At 41.4% G+C, this 18,955-nt stretch overlaps 2 protein-coding genes across 10 annotated transcripts in view; one reads left to right on the top strand and one right to left on the bottom strand.

The window, feature by feature from the left end:
• The window catches only part of TRIP12 (thyroid hormone receptor interactor 12), a 140,624-nt gene extending 128,916 nt beyond the window's left edge, over positions 1 to 11,708 (bottom strand). For 4 of the 9 annotated variants that reach the window (XM_035006923.1, XM_035006926.1, XM_035006928.1 and 1 more), the window contains exon 1: positions 11,606 to 11,708. The gene's annotated coding sequence lies outside the window, so the exon portion shown is untranslated. Of the gene's footprint in view, positions 1 to 11,279; positions 11,340 to 11,605 lie in introns of those variants that run through there. The other 5 variants (XM_035006925.1, XM_035006929.1, XM_035006934.1 and 2 more) reach the window with 2 other exon arrangements.
• A 197-nt stretch (positions 11,709 to 11,905) lies between these two features.
• FBXO36 (F-box protein 36) overlaps positions 11,906 to 18,955 on the top strand; it is a 90,721-nt gene continuing 83,671 nt past the window's right edge. Inside the window, exon 1 of the mRNA XM_035006940.1 lies at positions 11,906 to 12,356. Within this exon, the coding sequence (XP_034862831.1) occupies positions 12,261 to 12,356 (96 nt within the window). The 5' untranslated portion in view covers positions 11,906 to 12,260. The remainder of the gene's footprint in view (positions 12,357 to 18,955) is intronic.

Here is an 18,955-nt window from a genome sequence, read left to right as displayed (position 1 = left end):
AAAATTGTTTATGAAAACTGACTAAAGTTTCACGATAAAAACACCAACTTTAAAAAATGTTCATGTAAATGTATGCACTAATATTAATTGGCTCATACTTTCATCTTATTTTCCATTATACCATATTTATATATTTCCTGTTATTCCAATTGGGTTTATGAATAACCCAGGGATACTCAAAACACAGGAAGAATATATGGTACATTCTCCCTATGTAAAGTTATGGGGCAAAAAACTCACTTAAATAAACACAGAAAATAAACACAGCATGTAGACTGTATTTACTCAGTACAATTAACTCTCCTTGGCCACTGAAAAATTCTACCCTCTTCTGAAGCAGACTCTCATCCACCCTCATTACACTTCTTGTGCAGAATGTCCAACTCTCTTCTATTTACCCCCTTACCTATCCATCCCCAGCCCACCTACCTCCCCATTTCCCATCCCTCCTCTGGTGGAGACTAACCTATGTACCAGTAAGCCAAGGGAAGGATTCAATAGAGGTTGGCTGCTGTTGCTATTATTCATAGAGCCTTTTCTTATTATTCTTATCCCATTCATCTCCCACACCACTAGACTGGTCTACATCACTGTTAAGACTGTATTATACAAAAAAGACTATATTATACATATTTATAGTGAAAACCACATCAGAAAGATAACAAGGAACTGAATTTGGAATTAAATGTGATCAAGTATACATGGATGAAGATAACTATTCTGGGAAATATTTGAGTAATATTTTTACCATATTCTCTGTTCCTAACAGCTAGTCACCTGATAAGACATCTGAATAATGTCTTAAAATTCAGTTTAAGAGTTTTTATAGTTACTTTTATTCCCAACTTTATCTCCTTCCCTAATGAGACTATAAACTCAAGGCCAAGGACCACATCTTACATGTCTTCCTAATCCTAAATCTTGATTTAGGACTTTAAATAAGTATTCAAAAATATCTATAATAATACATACCATTTGCTTATTATTCATATAAATTCTATGTCCACCGCTAACTTCAGACTACCTACGCTGAGAGCAGACATCTTACGTGAGTATTTTTCTAGGTCTGAGTATTGCTAATGCAATTTAAGCAACACCTCTAAAAGATAAATGCAGCAGTTGCTGAAACCAGCCTAATTCCTTGCACTGGACCATGACTCTAATACTGGACCGTAAGACAGACCTAATTGCAGAATGTTTTTTTAGAACCACTGTTTTACTAAGTCTCTGACTGTATGTTCCTTAAAAGATTAAGCCATTCCTAACTTTAAAACTCTTAATTAATATGGAAACTTCCCAAATCCTTTACTATCGCATTAAAAATTTAAATAAACTCAGCAGGCATCCTGTAAAAAGTTCTAAGTATCTCTAAATATGGTAAACCCTGAAAAGTTAATTGTGCATTATGAATCATCTTATTTTTCTTTTTTAGTAACAAGGAAGAATTAACGCATGCTGAATGGAAGTAAACGCAGGAGTTAAGCTGAAGGTCCATCCGACAGAAAAGAAAACGCTGGTATTCCAGCAAACATGAAGTTTACCGATTCTTTAGCTGAATCAAGAACTAGGAGCTGAGTGTCATTTAACACCAGTGCCACAACGGAGATCCCCCAAATGATGGTTTACTATCTCTTCCATAATTCCTTTCAGAATCCTTAGTTTGTATAATGAGAAGATACCTGGAGAATAAATGGCATGGCCTAATACACAGGCAGCTGAAAAGTAATACTAGATGGTTCAAAGAGGCAGAAGCGGATTATTTTACAGTGCCACACCAAAGGCTGAAATTCCCCAAGTCTTACCTCATAGCAGCAACTGGAAGGGCAAACTTTTCAAAAGACTGGGTGAAGAGTAAAGTAAAAAAAGAATAAACTCTGCAATTAACAGTCTAGTTTTCTGACAAAAGTATTTTGAGGTCAAGATGTGTAAATTAACACTGAAGTTCCTAATGACAGTTGAGAAATAATTAGGAAACTAGTCTGATTACATACAAAGCTACAAACTACTGAAATCTTCTAAAAAATCAGCCTAATTGTTGCCATCTACTGGGAGAAAGGCAGAAATGCTTGTGGGTCTGGGATGGAGGGGTAGACTTCAAGTCTAATTCCCTCGAGACTAGGCCGCTTTCCCTAGGTGGATATAAGGAAATGTGTTTAATAAAGGAAAAATTAGGAAGCTGCATGAATGCCTTGAATTAAAAGACACTCTTGTCTCTTGTATTAGTAAAATACACAGCCTTCACAAACGTTTTTATTCCAAAGTCCACAAACCCCCCCCAAATTGTGCTATACAGCTTTAACAGGTGTAAGTCATGAACTTGCACTAACTGCTAACATCTCTCCTATTTCCACACAAGAATAAAATGAATTCAAACTGCAATCAGCAAAGTCTACAAGAATACTCTAGGAACAAAAGCTGCTGTAAGAAAACTAAATATTATTGCTACCAGACCCCTGAAGTATTATTCTCTGTATCTTTAGTTTCTCTTTAGCCACCAGCTAACCTCATTTCCTAATTTTGAAATCCTGTTTTGTGTACTTTTATAAAAGTAACAGGGATAACAAATAGTCTACTATGACATCAACCAAAGTGCTAGGCAAATATTTTACTAAGATATTTAACTTGATTAAACAGGTAATATTGGGGTGCCTGGGTGACTCAGTTGGTTAAGCGACCAACTCTTGATTTTGGCTCAGGTCATGATCCCCACATCAGGCTCCTTGCTGAGCATGGAGCCTGCTTGAGATTCTCCTTCTCCCTCTACCCCCGCAGTCCCCCGCCTTGGGAAAAACAAACGAAAGATCCCAAAAGAACAGGTAATATTAACTTGCACTTTTTTTAAAGTACATAAATACTGGGACGCCTGCGTGGCTCATTCAGTTAAGCATCTGACTTCAGCTCAGGTCATGATCTTGGGGTGTGGGATCAAGCCCCACATTGAGCTCCCCACTCTTGGGGCTCCAGAATCTGCTGAAGATTCTGCACTCATGAGCTCTCTCTCAAAAGAAGTAACTACATCTTTTTTTTTTTTTTTTAAAGTATGTAGCGGTGCCTGGGTGGCTCAGTTGGTTAAGTGTCTGCCTTTGGCTCAGGTCACCATCCCAGAGTGCTGGGATGGAGTCCCACGTCAGGCTCCCTGCTCAATGGGGAGTCTGCTTCTCCCTCTCCCTCTGCCCCCCCCCACCCCACTCGTGCTCTCACTCACACTCTCTCAAATAATAAAATTTTTTTTTTAAATTATGTAAACACTGAAGCCACATTTGCTTTTCTTAAAACATCGTGTTTTTTACTGCATTACATGTTTAGCAGAAGTTTCTCTTATAAAGAGGGCTGACATTACTGAGGAACTCAAAAAATCACGTATTAATTTTCAAACAGTACTCTGAATTAAAAAAAAACTGAATATAAACAATAGATGAATGTGTTAAGACAAAATGACTGCCACCTTCCACTAACAGGGACGAACTCTATGACTGAACAGAGGAGTAACAGGAGTCATCAGACAGCTCCTGCTTACTGAACAGAGGTACTCTAACTACTAAGTAGGGAAACTAAGCAAAAAGTTTTACCTCCACACTGCTTTTTTCACCCCAAAACTTAAAATAACCCCTACAGTGTACAGTCCTAGAAAGGGAATCCATTTCATAGAAAGGTAAGATCCAAATAAGATCTGAAAGCACTTTTTCTCTGTAGATCATTTACAAATTAAATATTTCTGTACACTTTTTTCATGTCACCGCCTATTCAGGGATCAACAACAAACTCAACATGTCTATTTGTTAAATCTAATTGTAATTTCTCCCATTTAAGAACCTCAACCATCTCAGCCTGACTTCCTATTTCATAAATGTGAACTCTCTACTCCAAAGGGCCAGTTTATCTGACCATTAGATCCTCACCTCAACTTCACCTTTTTAAGCTCCCCATTCTTCTCTACCTACCCAAACAACTGAGGCCAATTCAAGTCCCTCATCTCTCCATAAAGTCTTCCTCAACCTAGTCAACTTCAACCTAGGACTGAATCTCCCTCCAAGCTTCTGAGTACCCACTCTGTAAAACTCAACTTTGTACTTAACAATATGCACAATGGTCGATGTTGTGTTCTGTCGTCAGAGTTTGAACTCATCTACAATAAAGTACCACATCTCTTCAACATAAGAGATCCCATTTTATAAATCTATTCCTCCTCAGCATTTTTCAAGAGGGTTTGGAACCAGAAATGCACATGCATTACTTGCTGAGGAAGTATTTTCACAATGAAGGCACTTTCACCCATTTATTCAGTAAAGCCAAATTTCGTGCCCTAATTTATCAGTTTCTTAATTTAGATTCTCATATTCTACATTTAGAAAACCTGCATTTAGAGTATCTACAGGAGGGACACCTGGGTGGCTCAGTCAGTTAAGCGCCTGCCTTCGGCTCGGGTCATGATCCCAGGGTCCTGGGATCGAGTCCCACATAGGGATCCTCGCTCAGAGGGGAGCCTGCTTCTCCCTCTGCCTGCCGCTCTCCCTGCTTGTGCGTTCTCTCTCTCTCGCTCTGGCAAATAAATAAATAAAATCTTAAAAAAAAAAACAACAACCAGAATATCTACAGGATACTTCTCTATGCTAAACACTATACTATATATAGTTATCAAGTAAATTCAACCAGGTTAAGTGATTTTCAACTAAATGAAACCACGGAACTCAGGACAAGAACCTTCTGTATTCCTCCCAGCAGAGACCTGGCACGCAGTAAGCACTAGATAAATATGTATTGATAAACACGTTTTTACCTGGTAGTAAACATAATTCCCAAATGCTAAACCTAAGGTAACAAAGTTAGTAAAATAGTCTAGTGCCTTAACAATCCCTTAAAATGGGGATTTTCATGAGCCCTAATTCTGAAAAATTTATATTTTAGCATCCTACACACAGCTACCAAATCCTGAGAAATGAAAATAAGCAAGCTGACAGAAACTATGGCAAATGGTGCTACTATTATTTCACAATATAATTCCTCAATGTGTCACCAAAACAAACTATCACTGCCATGTACATTGCAGGTCAGGAGCCTTGTGCCAGCCACCATGGTGATGGCAGAATGAGAGCTTTATCACAAGAAGCCAAAGATCTAGTTAAGAAGAAGTGACTAATTATAATAAGAGAGATGGTGAAAGCAGTAACTAAAAACTAACAAAATGCTATGGAAGGGAGAAGTAAGGAGCAAACTCTTACAGGAGGTACTGGAAGAAAGTGAAGTGTGTACCTGTAGCTACGAGAGACCCAAGATGAGGGAAGGGTGTCGATCCAGGGAGACTTAACAGTCAAAGTCCATCAAGAAAGCTGAAGTTCCTGGAGGGTGTTCAGAGAGGAACAAGCAGCTCAATCTGACTGCATGCAGCCAAGGGTGCAAAACAGACAAGATTACAAAACACCGGGGCCATAGCAGAAGTTACAGCATGTTCATGTATTTACTATTTACAAGGCTACTACAAGCACTTGGTTTTCAGGAAGATTAAAAAAAAGGGGGGGGAGGGAGAGGCCCTCCATATGATCTCCATGAACCTACTCTCTAAGGACACAAAGCAGCTTAAATTACAACTCAACAGTGAATTTCAGACGGGCTATCTGTAAAAACCCATTCTGGGTTTCCAGGGCATCACACGTTTACCAGTATAAGGACTTCCAATTGAGTTAATCTGACCTTAAGAAGATATAGCACAAGGTACATCTATTTATTCAGAATGCTGCCCACGGGTGGAATGAGTAGGAGTTTTGAAGTCAGGGCAGAACTCATTGGTTATGACAGCCAACAAGTTGATTAAAATACACATTGAAATGCTGTAACTTCAAGTCTTGAAGACTTGCTGATAGACACTTCAGCTTATAAATAGCCTTCAAAATCCACATATAGGTAATTACATATTTATAGAATATATCCTTTCTAAAAGAGAAACAAAGAAACTAAACAAAAATGATGTATAAAACTCAACTGCATACTTAAATACATATGCATCATATCAAAATATATTTAGGGCCTCAGTGTAGAATTTAAATGACCAACTATTATATGTAAATAAGGGATTATTAAAGACTATGAAATGGCTTGTCCTCACTTTTTTAATACATGACAAAGTAACTTGTAGTCTCTAAAACACATATCCAATAGATTAAAAAGAAAACTTCCAAAATCTTTTTTAGCATCAACTATGATTCAAAAAGTTTGTCAAGGGGCGCCTGGGTGGCTCAGTCGTTAAGCGTCTGCCTTCGGCTCAGGTCACGGTCACGGTCCCAGGGTCCTGGGATCAGGGTCCTGGGATCGAGCCCCTCATTCGGCTCCCTGCTCAGCGGGAAGCCTACTTCCCTCTCTCCCACTCCCCCTGCTTGTGTTCCCTCTCTCGCTGTATCGCTCTCTGTCAAATAAATAATACCTTAAAAAAAAAGTTTGTCTAAACAAATAAGACGCTAAACCGTTACAAATTATTTTCACTTACAGCAATATTTTATTCTCACAAACCTTGTTCCTTTAATAAGGATTCAAAGATTCCTTAATACAGGCCAGACACTGTGCTAGAGGGATAAAAAAAAGGGGGAAGATGGACTTGAAGGAATTCATAATCAACTAAAGAACACTATCATATCTTCACAAATTCTCTAGTCTACATATATAACAGAAATATGTTCTAGGTAGAAGGGTGTTAACAAATAAGGCAATGGCAATGAACCAGTGAGGAAGGGCCCTGTGTTCCAATCTAGCTTTAGCTTCGTAGCCTAACCTCCTCAACAGTGTCTAGCATACAAATGACAATTAAATCTAGGTTAGGTGGCAATAACCACACTCCAGATTAGGCACTTGAAACTCACAAAGGTTAAACTATTTGCTCAAGGTCACAAAGACAGAAAAGGCAGTCAAGACCACTACCCAATTCTTCTACCTTCAAATCAGATGTTCACTTGAACAATAAATGCTGTTCTCTAATGAAAAGGACAGAGTGGCAAGCAGTTTTTTTCACTCTAGACCACTAAAATGACTTTTTAAATCAAGCAGAGCTGCAAAATTACTAATAGCTTCTGCACACTCAAGTCAAAACAGGTAGGTCTGAATAATGGACAAGTTCCTTTTTCTTCTGGCCAACCCAGTTTAATGAAACTAGAAGAATCACAACCAAACTCTGAAAGGCCTCAGAGAAGAACTGTGAAGCAGACTTATCTCAGCCTAGGAAACAATTTCTCTTGCCCATCACCTAAAATCAGTAAGTCAGGGTATTAGATTTAAAGAACTGCATTGTTAAAAATCCAGAACACTCACCAAGTTAAATTTTACTTAAAAAAAAATCAAGAGACTGGTTCAGCATCACTCTATTTACCTATTTACTCTTAACAGTGAGCACCCACTGTGTGTCAGAGTAACCTAGCAGACCAGGTAGCGATTATAGAGAATAACTGCTAGGGGTTTAGGCCTTCAAGAATCTGTATGAACTATACAGAGGCACTGAAAGAAAACACACAAATGTAAAGTTAACATTACATGTTAAGAACTACAAGCACCAGGATTATATAACAATCTATAGATTCTATCTATCTATGGTGTAATATCCATCAACTTCTTTCTTACTCTTCCACCCTTTCCCAGCACTCGATGGTACAGCAGTCAGGAAGACATGAAGAGGCTGTGATCACAAAACCAAATAGCATCTTGAGGAATCTGTCGAGGCTAAGAAACTTCCCAAGCAGGAAGACTGGTTGCACAGTCAGCAAGACTAGGCTAACATTACTGGTTTGGAGTGGGAAGGAAAATGGGTATTATTTTCAATCAGGCATATGAGTGCACCTTCATGCAAAACAGTGATACAAGATAATCCTTGACTTCGGAAAGGCTATAATCCAGTTAGGGAAACAAAAGGAACACATGTCAACAAATTCAGCACTATAATCCCCAAATGGAGCTTATTTAGATAACCAAGAAATAAAAAGGAAAAGCTCATGGGGTAGAAGTTTTTGAGGAAGTGATATGAAGGGTTGAGTTGAAGTGAACCTAAAATGGTTTAAATAAAGGAAAAGTGCGTGTCAGGCTGGCAGTAGCAAGAACATGAATGAAGAGGAAAAGCAACAAACAGGTTGCTTTTTCAACTTGAGTCCATTCAATTACCTCAGCAAACAGAAAGATAAAGGGTGAACTGGTATCCTATTTGCTCAGAAAGATCCTCACCCACCCACTTAAAAGAACTAAAAAAAGAAAACAAAACCCTAAATCCTGTAAAGAAAACAGATCAAGATTTGGCAATATTTTCCCTTAACTGTAGTCTCTGACATTAGAAAGCAATTTCTTAAGAGCCACAGACCTGAACACATACAGGTTATCAATAATAAAAATGTAAAGAAATTTCTCTAAGGATGATTAACAAATTTATTCAGTAGGAGGTATGGTGAAAAAGTATCTACCATGCTGATGCAAATAATAATAATAAAAAATAACAGAAATTGGGCCCAAGTTCCACTACCAATTTAGCAGCAGTTTCAAAATGTAAGTTGCTGTAATTTCATATCTGCAACCTACCTTACATCAAGGTCACCCCCCTATCACCATCACTGGTGAGAAGCTCTTGTTTTTAATGACCTCAAAATAGCTACTGTAATTTTCTAAAACTAATGATAATATATTACACTTATTTAGCAGTCTGTAGTTTTTCACAGCCATTATATCCACTGGGTCTCAAAATTACCCAGTGAGGTAAAACAGTGATTACCCATCCCTATTTTACAGATAAAATTACTGGAGACCAGGGGCACCTGGGTGGCTCAGTCAGTTAAGCGTCTGTCTTCAGCTCAGGTCTTGTTCCTGAGGTCCTGGGATGGAGCCACACATGGGGTTCCTTGCTCAGCCGGGAGTCTGTTTCTCCCTCTGACCCTGGTCATGCTCGCTGGCTCTCTCTCTCTCAAATGAATAAAAAATCTTAAAAAAAAAAACAAAAAAAAAACAGGTAACTGGAGACCAGATAGGGTAAATGAATAGTTCAAGGTCACACAGCTACTAAATGGCAGTGTGTGAATTCCCAAGCCATTGTTTGTCTCTTTGCTGGGATGATGTGCTTAAGTAAGATCATAAAATCTTATCTAGATAACATAAATCCAGTAATCTTAAAAGTTAGAATGGAAAGGTAAATATTCAAATTTACTTTGCTAGGTGAAAACACTGATTTTACACTGGCTTAGCATCCCCTCAATTTTTAAAATATTTTAGCTTAGCAGCTTCTGGAACTCTAACTGCCAAAAGTATTCTAAAACTTTTAGAAAGTAAATGAAAAACTAAAAAAAAAAAACAAACCTGTTCACTCACACAAACTAAACAGTAACCATCAGCTCAGCAGACTTAAAAACCACTCAAACTCCTTAAAAACTGGGAATCGAACAGAAACAATAACATTAATTGCATTCTACATTAATTACATGGCAATTCTTAAATCCTTATGGATACCAGCACATTCATAGAAAAGCAGATGTGGAAAAAGCCCACAAACTCAAACCACGTTAATATGTTCTCTTAAGCGTAAAGTAAATGAAATAAAAACTCCCCAAACAATCTCACAAAGATGATGTAAAAGCCACACTAATAAATTAATATTTCTGGGCCTGAAAATGGGAGCAGGGTTATTTCAAAAGAAATTTTGTTTACTTTAAAATTCACACTTAGTATTGATCTCCTTGCATAATGAAAATAAACCTCAATAAAACCATCTGCCAACTGATTGTCTCTAAACCTGATAATGCCATTCCTCAACCTTAACCGCCCCCCCCACTCCCCTCCACCCCGAGTACATGCGACACACACACAGGCCTCACATATAGGCCTCTTGCCTTTTTCCCCAGTAACTAGGACCTTTGTTCCAAGCGTCGGTTTTTTGCCCCACTCAATAGCTCTTTCAACTTTCTACCCTATATTTTTTGTTTTGTTTTGTTTTTAGAGAGAAGACCCTCAGCCTCAACTTTCTGGGTCTTTAAAAAATGAAATGCCAAAAATATCTACAGAGAGACTGGAGAGGAATAGAAAGTTGAACACAGCACTAAAGGGCCTACAAAACGGAGTAAAGCCCGGGGATCGGGTGATTTGGCAGCCCAGGCAAGATCCGGGGAAGGCCGACCAGGAAAGGAGACAGCAGGGGAGCAGTCAGACGTCCACTCAGAACACATTCACTGCGCTATTAAACGTACCCCCGCACCCCTCACACACGAACGTTTACTCACCGACACAGTCCCTCCTTCAATTAACTAACGAAGCAATTAAACTCTACCCACCGCCAGACACGATGCTCAAGCTAAACGTCCCCAAAGTAAAACGGCGTTATCAAAAACCAACCAACCTGTCTTAAGGGTTTAGGGGCAGCCCCTTCCGTTCTCTCCTTACCACACAAGGGTAACCAATTCCCTCCCGTCCCCCCAGCAGTTCAAATGTGTTAAGTTATTTCCTCCCGATGTGCATGGGTTTTTAAATCTTTATTAATCTTCTTCCCTGTAGCAAATTAAGGACTCCTGTTACTCTGAGGAAGGAAGCGCCACCAAGGACAGGATTTGGGATTTTCCAACCTTCGTTATTTGAACTCCCCTGTAACTTGTTTCTGAACTAGAAACCCACTCACCATGGAGGAGGATGCAGAAGAGGGGGAACTGAATGGACAAACGATGTAATAGGTTTTATGTAACCCACATATAAATAAATTAATCGCCTGATTCGCTTTGAATGCTAATACGATTGGAGTGACAATTGGTCCACCTCCCTCCCAAGTCCTGGACCCCCACCCCCGATTTCCATTCTGATCTATTAAGAAGCATGCTCTGCTCTTCTCAGCCAAGTTTCTCGGCCTCTTTTCCAGCCCCCCTGCATGCCCGTCTCTTCGTCATCCTCACTCAGCCTCAACTTCCCACGGCTAAAGAAACTGCCCAGCGCAGACCCCGTCTCCGGCCTCGCCCGCCCACAACCCTCCCCCCTTGGCAGGAAACCCCTTACTGCGGTCTAAAGTCACTCCGGCCTCTTCCCTCCTCTGACCCTCGCTTCCCACAACTGTTGTCACTCGAGCTGCTCCCTAGTTTCCATTTCCGGGCCGTCCCCGGCCCTGGAGCCTCCTCTCTCCCGGTTTCCGGGCCCCCCATCCCATTTCCGGGGAACCCTTGCCGTCTTCACACCCCCCACCTGCACTTCCGGCCCCCCACTTTCTCGCTTCCTAGACGCCCCCCAAGCTCCAAAGCCCACTTCCGGCCCCCCCGGCCACCACCGGGCTCCCCAAGACCCGCACGCCTTACCCCGGTTCCGTGAAGGGCCCTCCTCATCGCGGGGGGCCGGAGGAGGGACCCAGCTAACCCCCCCCGCTCCCGCCCGGCCCCGGTCTCCCTCGAGCGCCTCGCCCGTCAACCCCCAGCCCGGTCCTTCCGCGGCCCCGCCGCCGCCGCCGCCGCCGCCGCCGGGAGCAGGCCGAGCGGGGGCCGAATCGCGGCGATGACACAACCGGGCTTCCTGGGACTTTCTGTTCCAGCTCCTCCCCACCCCCCCCTCGACCGCCCCCCCAACCCCTCGGCACAGCCCCCTCCCCCAAGCCTGGCCCGGCCGCTCGGAACTGCGCCCCAATTACCTAGTTGGGCCCCAAAGTCTCCGGTCCGGACTCGGTGGCGCGGCAGTAACTTCCACTCGCTCCCCCCCCCCCCCCCCCCCGGCGGCGGCGGCGGCGGCGGCGGCGGCGGCGGCTCCTCGGGTCCCTTCAATTATCAGCTGAGCCGCAGCACCGCGGCCGGCGTGCGCCTCCGCCCGCGACGCCTCCCTCCCCGCCCGTTCCAACACCCTCCGGGAACTATTTTGCCCGCCGGCTCGGGCTGACGAGCTCGTCCGCGGGAAAGGCCCCGCTGCCTACTCGCGGCCCATCACATCGCCCCTCCCTCCCCCACCGCCCCAAGCGACTCTCTCCCAGCGGCCTGAGGTCTCCTCCCGATCCCTTCGAGGGACCAGGAAGGGGAATGTAGGGCTGTGCTTGGTATCCCTCCGCCGGGGTCACCCCCTCCCCTCCATGGTAGCAGGAACTAATTCCCTTTCGGGTCACCGGGGACCGGAGGGTTGAAATTTCACGGGCCAGAGTTCCCTCTGACTCTTGGGAAAGAGGTCGATCACCCCAAGGCAGAAACCCCCTGCTAGCCCAAAAGCGGGGTTCGATTGAAACTAGGGCTTTGGCCCCATGACCCCAATCAAGCCCCGCCCCTTCCTGGTTGTCTTAGCGACGGCGGTGGCGTCCCAAGATGGCGTCGTGGCTGCCGGAGACTCTGTTCGAAATTGTAGGACAAGGCCCAGCGCCGAGCAAAGACTATTACCAGTTATTGGTCACCCGCTCCCAGGCAAGTGCGAGGCGCGGTTTACCCTCTCTAACTCCCTGCCGCTCCGGTGGAGCGCGGAACGCGAGCCGCGCTAGGCCGAGAGCGACTGTGGCCCGCCGGAAGCGTCCGGTCCCAGCTCCGAGCCGGGAGATTTCCCTCGTCACCTCGGCCTCCTCGGCCGGCTCCTCGGGGGCCGGCGTGTCTTTTCCCAACCCCAGCCCGGCTCGACCCTGGCGAGCTTCTTTTGCCTTCCCACATCGCCGCCCGCTCCCTTCCGGCCGCCCGGGGTTCCTACCCGCAGAGTTCCCTCCGCGCGAAGAGAAAAACAGGCGTCCCTGGCTTGCGTGCAGCCTCACCTCCGCGTGGGAAGGAGAGAAAGAAAGACTCAGCCAAGTGTCCCAAGGAGGAGTCGGCAGGGGAGGGGAGAAAGGGACGATCTCTTTTCCAGGGTAGGAGTTAATCATGGGGGGTTTTTTAAATCTCATTGTGGTCTTCACGCGTACCACGACCACATCAAAACTTCCTTATCTCTAGTAGGAATTAATTGTTGAGAGCTTTCCCCTTACCTTCCTGGAGCCCCTTCTATCCCATTGAAAGTGTGCGGGGGGTGGTACAAAAATGTTTCAGCTGCTCTGCGCGTCAGCCCCACCCATGATGACATCTGCTCCACAACAATAAGACCGAGGATTATGGTATCGCTGGAGTAAAGTAACCATCAGCCTATTTTTACGACTACTTTAGCTATTTAAGGTGGGCTTTTGGATGATTTCTTGTGCTCATGAAATGATCAAGTTGAACTGGGCCTTCACTCGGAACGCGTTTTCTGATTCCTGGCTGAGCTTAAGCCTGTCACTGAGATAAACCACCTTGTACTTTAATAGATGGTGTTTCTATAAAATGAAATTTAGAACTTTGTATATATTTGTTTTGGTGTAGATATTGAATATTGCATGAATTTTCCCGTGAGCCCTTAAGTGGGCAGAGAATGCTTTTTTTTTTTTAGCTTTAAAAGCATCTTTTAAAAATAATAAATATTTTATTTTTTTAACCTGAGATTTATAAATATTGCAAGTATATCAATAATAAAACATGATAGCCTGTCATACTTAAATATTTAATTGAACATTTTTGGAAGGGGAATTTTTACACATTAATTGGAATTTTCTTAAACGCTAAAATCCATTTTTTGTACATTTTTAGGACCATTTTCCATTGTCTTAAGATGTATGATCCTAACAATTTTTCACTTTCTAACATTAATGATTGAAAGCAGTAACATCTTACCATATTCATACTTCGTTTTCTATTTTCATCTACCTCACCGAAGTTAAAATGTTCTAATGTTTACAGTTTTTTTCCATAATTTGTCTTTTAAAAATTTTTTTTTGAGGATTTCTTTTTCTTGAAGGTCCGGTATTACAAGTGTACTGTTTGTGTACTGTCATGTCCTGAGCTTCAACAAATGAATACTTGTTTACCTTTTTATTTTAGTAAATTAACCATAAGAGTGCTCCTGGCATTAGTTTTCCCCAAGAATGCTTCTGTTGTTGATGTTCAGACTTTGCTCTGTAGTCTAACTTGGGCACACGCCTTCTTCTAACTACTGTGTTTTATGAAGCCCCCCCTCCCCCACCCAAGGATTCTTAAAGCTTTCCCTCTTTTCTTCTTCATTTTCTTTTCCTTTCCTTTCTTTCTTTCGCAGATCAAAAACTGGCTTTCATTTCAGGCCCTATTCTTCATGTCAATTGCTTCTATATAAAATCCTTTTCAGGCTGATTCATTTTCTTTTTTAAGCAGACAGATTATATCCACTACAGTTCTCAAATCTGATTAATTCACTCTCTTTTTAAAGTAAAATTTGTTGTAAAAAATAGTAAGCCAAAAAAACAGTCTTTTCAGTCAACCGACTTGAGAATATGCTATTTTCTGACCACAAGATAATTTTTCTAAGGCTCAGCACAGGAAACCAAACATCCACTATGAGGTGGTCTGACATAAATAAGTACTAAAAGACTAGAATTAAAATGAGTTTTATAAGATGGACTTTTTCTGGAGTGACTTTCTAAAATTTTTCCTCTCTCTTTCTTCCTTTATTTCCAAAAATGTTGTATATTATTCGAAATATGCCCCAGATTTAGATGGATCTTTCTGTCCCTCTGATTCTCTTTTTTATTCTTTCTCACTGCTTTTACTTTTATTGGCTTTAAATTCAGATAACTAAACATTTGACATGGATATGAAGGCAGCTATCTCTCTCATTAGGGTCATACCACCATTCTTATAGTCCAGAATATAAATGTTGTACATAAATATTTTCTTTGCCTTCTTGCTTATACAGTAACATTAAATACATATTTTTATGCTTATAGAGGCATTCCCAGTTAACAACTCGATGCCATGATTTTTTGTTTTTTCCCAAAAAGGCACTTATAGAATATAGTTTGTAATCAATATAGTTTCTCACATTTGATCTTTATAATGATCTGAAGGCTTAGGAGAATCACTGCACTGCTTTCTAAATCAAAGATTTACCCAGTTATATTCACTCTAGTTTTAGTAGTATATATATTTTCTTATATTGGATTCTAATTCTTTGAAAACTACTAGATTCATAGTAAGTTAGAGCTGGAAAGAACCTTGAATATTATTTAGGCAAGGGATACTCCACACTTTGCTTCTAAGAAAGTCTTAAATTGTGTTCCTGAGTGAAGATCCTTTCCTTAATTTAATCAGCAAGTTGGCATTTACTATGGAGATGCAAAATATAAGATTTCTGCCTTCAAAGAATTCATCTTTCATTCCACAAATATGTATTAAGCAACTTTTATGTGCAGGTACTGTTCTGGATGCTGGGGAAACATCAGTGAACCAAACAAAATCCCTCCTCTTGTGGAGCATATAATCTAGGTGAGAGAATATAGTTAGTGATTTGATTCATATAAACACTGAAATGGCTTTTTAAGAACAAAGGAAGTTCATCGCCTAGTTAATGAATAGGACAGATGATTTAAAATCTGAGTCCAGAGGAAGCAAAAATCACTTTAGAGTAGGAGGCTTGGGACGGTACTATTACCAGGCTTTTACTGTTGAAATTCTGTCATCTTCGTTCTCTTGAAGTGGAAGTATTGCTTAAGATAGTCACCCATGGTGACTTAAGCTTAATGTGACAAATACTGGAAAACTGCTAGAAACAGTAACTGTATGCGAAGTAGATGAGAATTGGCAGATTCTTGGACTTGTGTTAAGCAGTCGTCCCAAGAGCACCGATATGTGATGTCACTCCAGCGAATGAAAGGAGGAAGAATGAGTGATAGATTACCTTAATTTGCCTGTCTTACTTAAGCTACTAAAAACTCCAGAAAGATACCTAAAGCTAATGTCATCTGAAAAAAAAAAAAAATTCCAAAAGCTCACCCCTCAAAAATAACAAATATTTTTAACGTGCATTAGAGTTGTAGCACTGACAGAAAACACATGAGGTTCCATGCCAGCCTGTGATAGGAAACTGTCCTCTCCAAAGACTTCTGAAAAAGGAATTAAAACTAGATTTAGTGGCTGATGTTTTAGACTTTGCAACAAAGAATCAGGCCGGTACTGTTTCAAACTGCACAGCAATTTTAAAGATTTAAGATTCAAGCACAGCCTAATAAAAATGTTAATACATGCACCCTTTGACCCTGCAAATCCATTTCTAGGATTTTAAACGCAAGAATGCTTTCACCTATGTACTAGGTGAGCAAGAAGTCCACCAGAGTGAAATAATTGTAAAAACATTTTTCCATTAGTGGAAATCTGGTTAAACTGAATCATTCATACCAGAGAATACTATGCAACCTTTTAACAACAATATGATGGATCTCTTTAGTAGACCAGATCTTAAGCAAGAAAAATAAGTTGCTGAGTTAAACATTACCATGATCCCGCTTGAAAAAAGGACCACCGCAATAGTTTTATTTTGTTTTAAATAAATGTCAATGAAATTTAAATAAATGTTAGAGGAAACAGTTGAAGCGCTTCACTCTGAGGGATGGAATTTTGATTGCTTTCACTTTCTGCATTACATATTTTTGAAAGATCTGAGTTTTTCTACAATGACCATTTATTTTTATAATCCGAGAAAAGCAATAAAAATTGAAAATGAAAATGTGAGTGGATAGCGCATTCTCTGAGAAATTGTCCTGCTCTGTACTTGAACTTGCATCTGTTGCACGGGTACCACCTCTGAGCCACCTCCCACATTACATGATGGGCAGCATTAGTAACTGTGTCACCAGAGTCTACTGACTGCGGGGGGCGGGTGGGGAGCGGTTCTGATTCAACAAATTTAGAGGGTGCAAGCGGGCTGATGGTTACTTAGGAAATTTTAATGTCCAGAAACTCCTGATTTTACGTGTTTTTGCTTTTTAGTTTTTAATGTAGGTAATAATTACTTTTTTTTTTAAAGATTTTTATTTATTTATTTGAGACAGAGAGAATGAGAGAGAGAGCACATGAGAGAGGGAAGGGTCAGAGGGAGAAGCAGGCTCCCTGCCGAGCAGGGAGCCCGATGCGGGACTCGATCCAGGGACTCCAGGATCATGACCTGAGCCGAAGGCAGTCGCTTAACCAACTGAGCCACCCAGGCGCCCCGGTAATAATTACTTTTGAGAAAGTAAAGGATTATCTTCTCTTGTTTTGTTGGGGGTGAGATAGTACTAATGAACTATTAAAGAACAGAACTTGTCAAGTAAATTAAAATTATATTAACTAGACACCAGGTTGCACATTTTGGAAGGAGGATGAGGTGCAGTCAAATTGATATCGTGATGGTATTTCCCCAGGGGACCCAGGAACTCCTAAATCATCCTCTGCTCTAGCCCCGCTCCCCACATAAGGTCCCCAAGAGTAACATACATGGAGAAGATAAAGCAAAGGAGCATAAAACATACATTCCTTTTTTGTTTCTGGTTACTCTTTCCTTATCCCTAAGGGAATGTCTCCCACTGATAGACTGAATGTTTCTGCAGATGTCAAGCTATTTCGCCCATTCAGCCACAGCCAAAACGTTGCTACACACAACGACTGCTGCTCCTTTTAAAGTCCAGAATTCAGTGGAATGCTTGCATTTGCTTATTTTCCTCTTCCCTGTTACTTAAGATCGACTTCTCCCCTTTTGGGGGGCTGGCTCTTTGTCTCCCAAAGTTCCTCATTTTTCCCTCTGCTGTTAAATAGAGGCTTTTCCCTTCCTCACTCTTAGAACTTTCAGCCCAGCCCTGCTCGAGGCCCTCCTCAAGAGTGTTTTGGTTTTCCCTCCTGCTCTTTCCGACAGCAGCACCTGCAGTGAACACCCTTCCCTGCCCTACAGGTTTGGCCAGGTGTTCATGCCTACTGCATTATCCTTCTAGTCCTCAGATCTGACACATTTCAGAAAAATGATTCCCAACCTGTGACACTCCAGGATGTACCCAATTACAGCTGTGAAATTGCTTTTGATCAGAAATTTAAATTCCTTTTAGTTTTTCAAAGTGACGTGCACCTTTTGGGAGAGAGGGATAAAATAATACAAATAAGGGGTTAAATTCTTAAAAATGACAATATTCAGTGCTCTACCATATTATAACCCAGTTGTCAAGTGGCTCCTAAACCCTCATTTCAAAATTACATGACAGCCTGACAGAGCTCCAGTATCTTCTTTTCTCAGGTAAATCGTTCATTCAGCATCTGTGAGCACCTGCTCCATCTGGGCAGTTAATTTGGTCTCACCCTACATTGACACATATTTGTCTCCTAATTATATGGGGCAGTAGAGCACTTAATTGGGAGTCACTGAGTCATGGATTCTTTTATTCCTCCTGCTGTCTGTAAGCTCTTGACCTGGGGCAAGGCACTTAATTTGTCTGGGCCCCAGTTGTCTCATCAACATTATAAGGTTACCACTCCAAGAGATCACAAAGGTTTATTCCATTTCTAAAATGCTATTTTGCATATAAGTAGTGTTTCACCCTGGAAAAAGTACTAGATTTTTTTTTATATATATAGATTTGCATTGAAGATTCTGTATTAGTAGCTATGTGACCTATATAAGTCTTTAGCTGCCTGAGGTTCCATTTCTTCATCCATAAAATGAACAATTCAGCTCTTGGCTATTTCACAGATGTGGTAAGAACAGATACATATAAAAAGCACTCCAGGCCAGTGTTTCTCAAAGAGAGCTTGTATGATCAAATAAGATTGGAAAATCCTGGGTTAAACAATCTATTTTCTTCTCTTCTCCGGAATTTGTCAGAGCCTTAAAATCCTGCTGTCCACCATGAATCTCTCAAGAGGAGACTGTACCATGGAGCTTTTCCTATAGGCTTGTGACTGTGGAACCCTTTTATCTCTGAGCAACTCAGGAGCTGAGGTTTTGGGGAATGCTAACTGGAAAATAGCCAGCAGTGTGCCTGGTACAAGAGCAGCAAATACTGAAGAAATGTTTAAATATTTACATTGTATTGTCTTCTTCCAATGCCAAATCAGCCATATTTCACCTTTTTTTTTTTTTAAGATTTTATTTATTTATCTGAGAGAGAGAGAAAATGCGAGCGGGGGGAGGGGCAGAGGGAGAAGCAGGCTCCCCCCCTGAGCAATGACCCCGGATG

The sequence above is a fragment of the Mirounga leonina genome, unplaced genomic scaffold (genome assembly GCF_011800145.1).
Source record: "Mirounga leonina isolate KUSES-001 unplaced genomic scaffold, KU_Mleo_1.0 Mir_151, whole genome shotgun sequence".
NCBI classification, from domain to species: Eukaryota; Metazoa; Chordata; class Mammalia; order Carnivora; family Phocidae; genus Mirounga; species Mirounga leonina.
The sequence above is the reverse complement of the archived record's forward strand: the minus strand, read 5'-3'. Positions and strand labels throughout refer to the sequence as shown.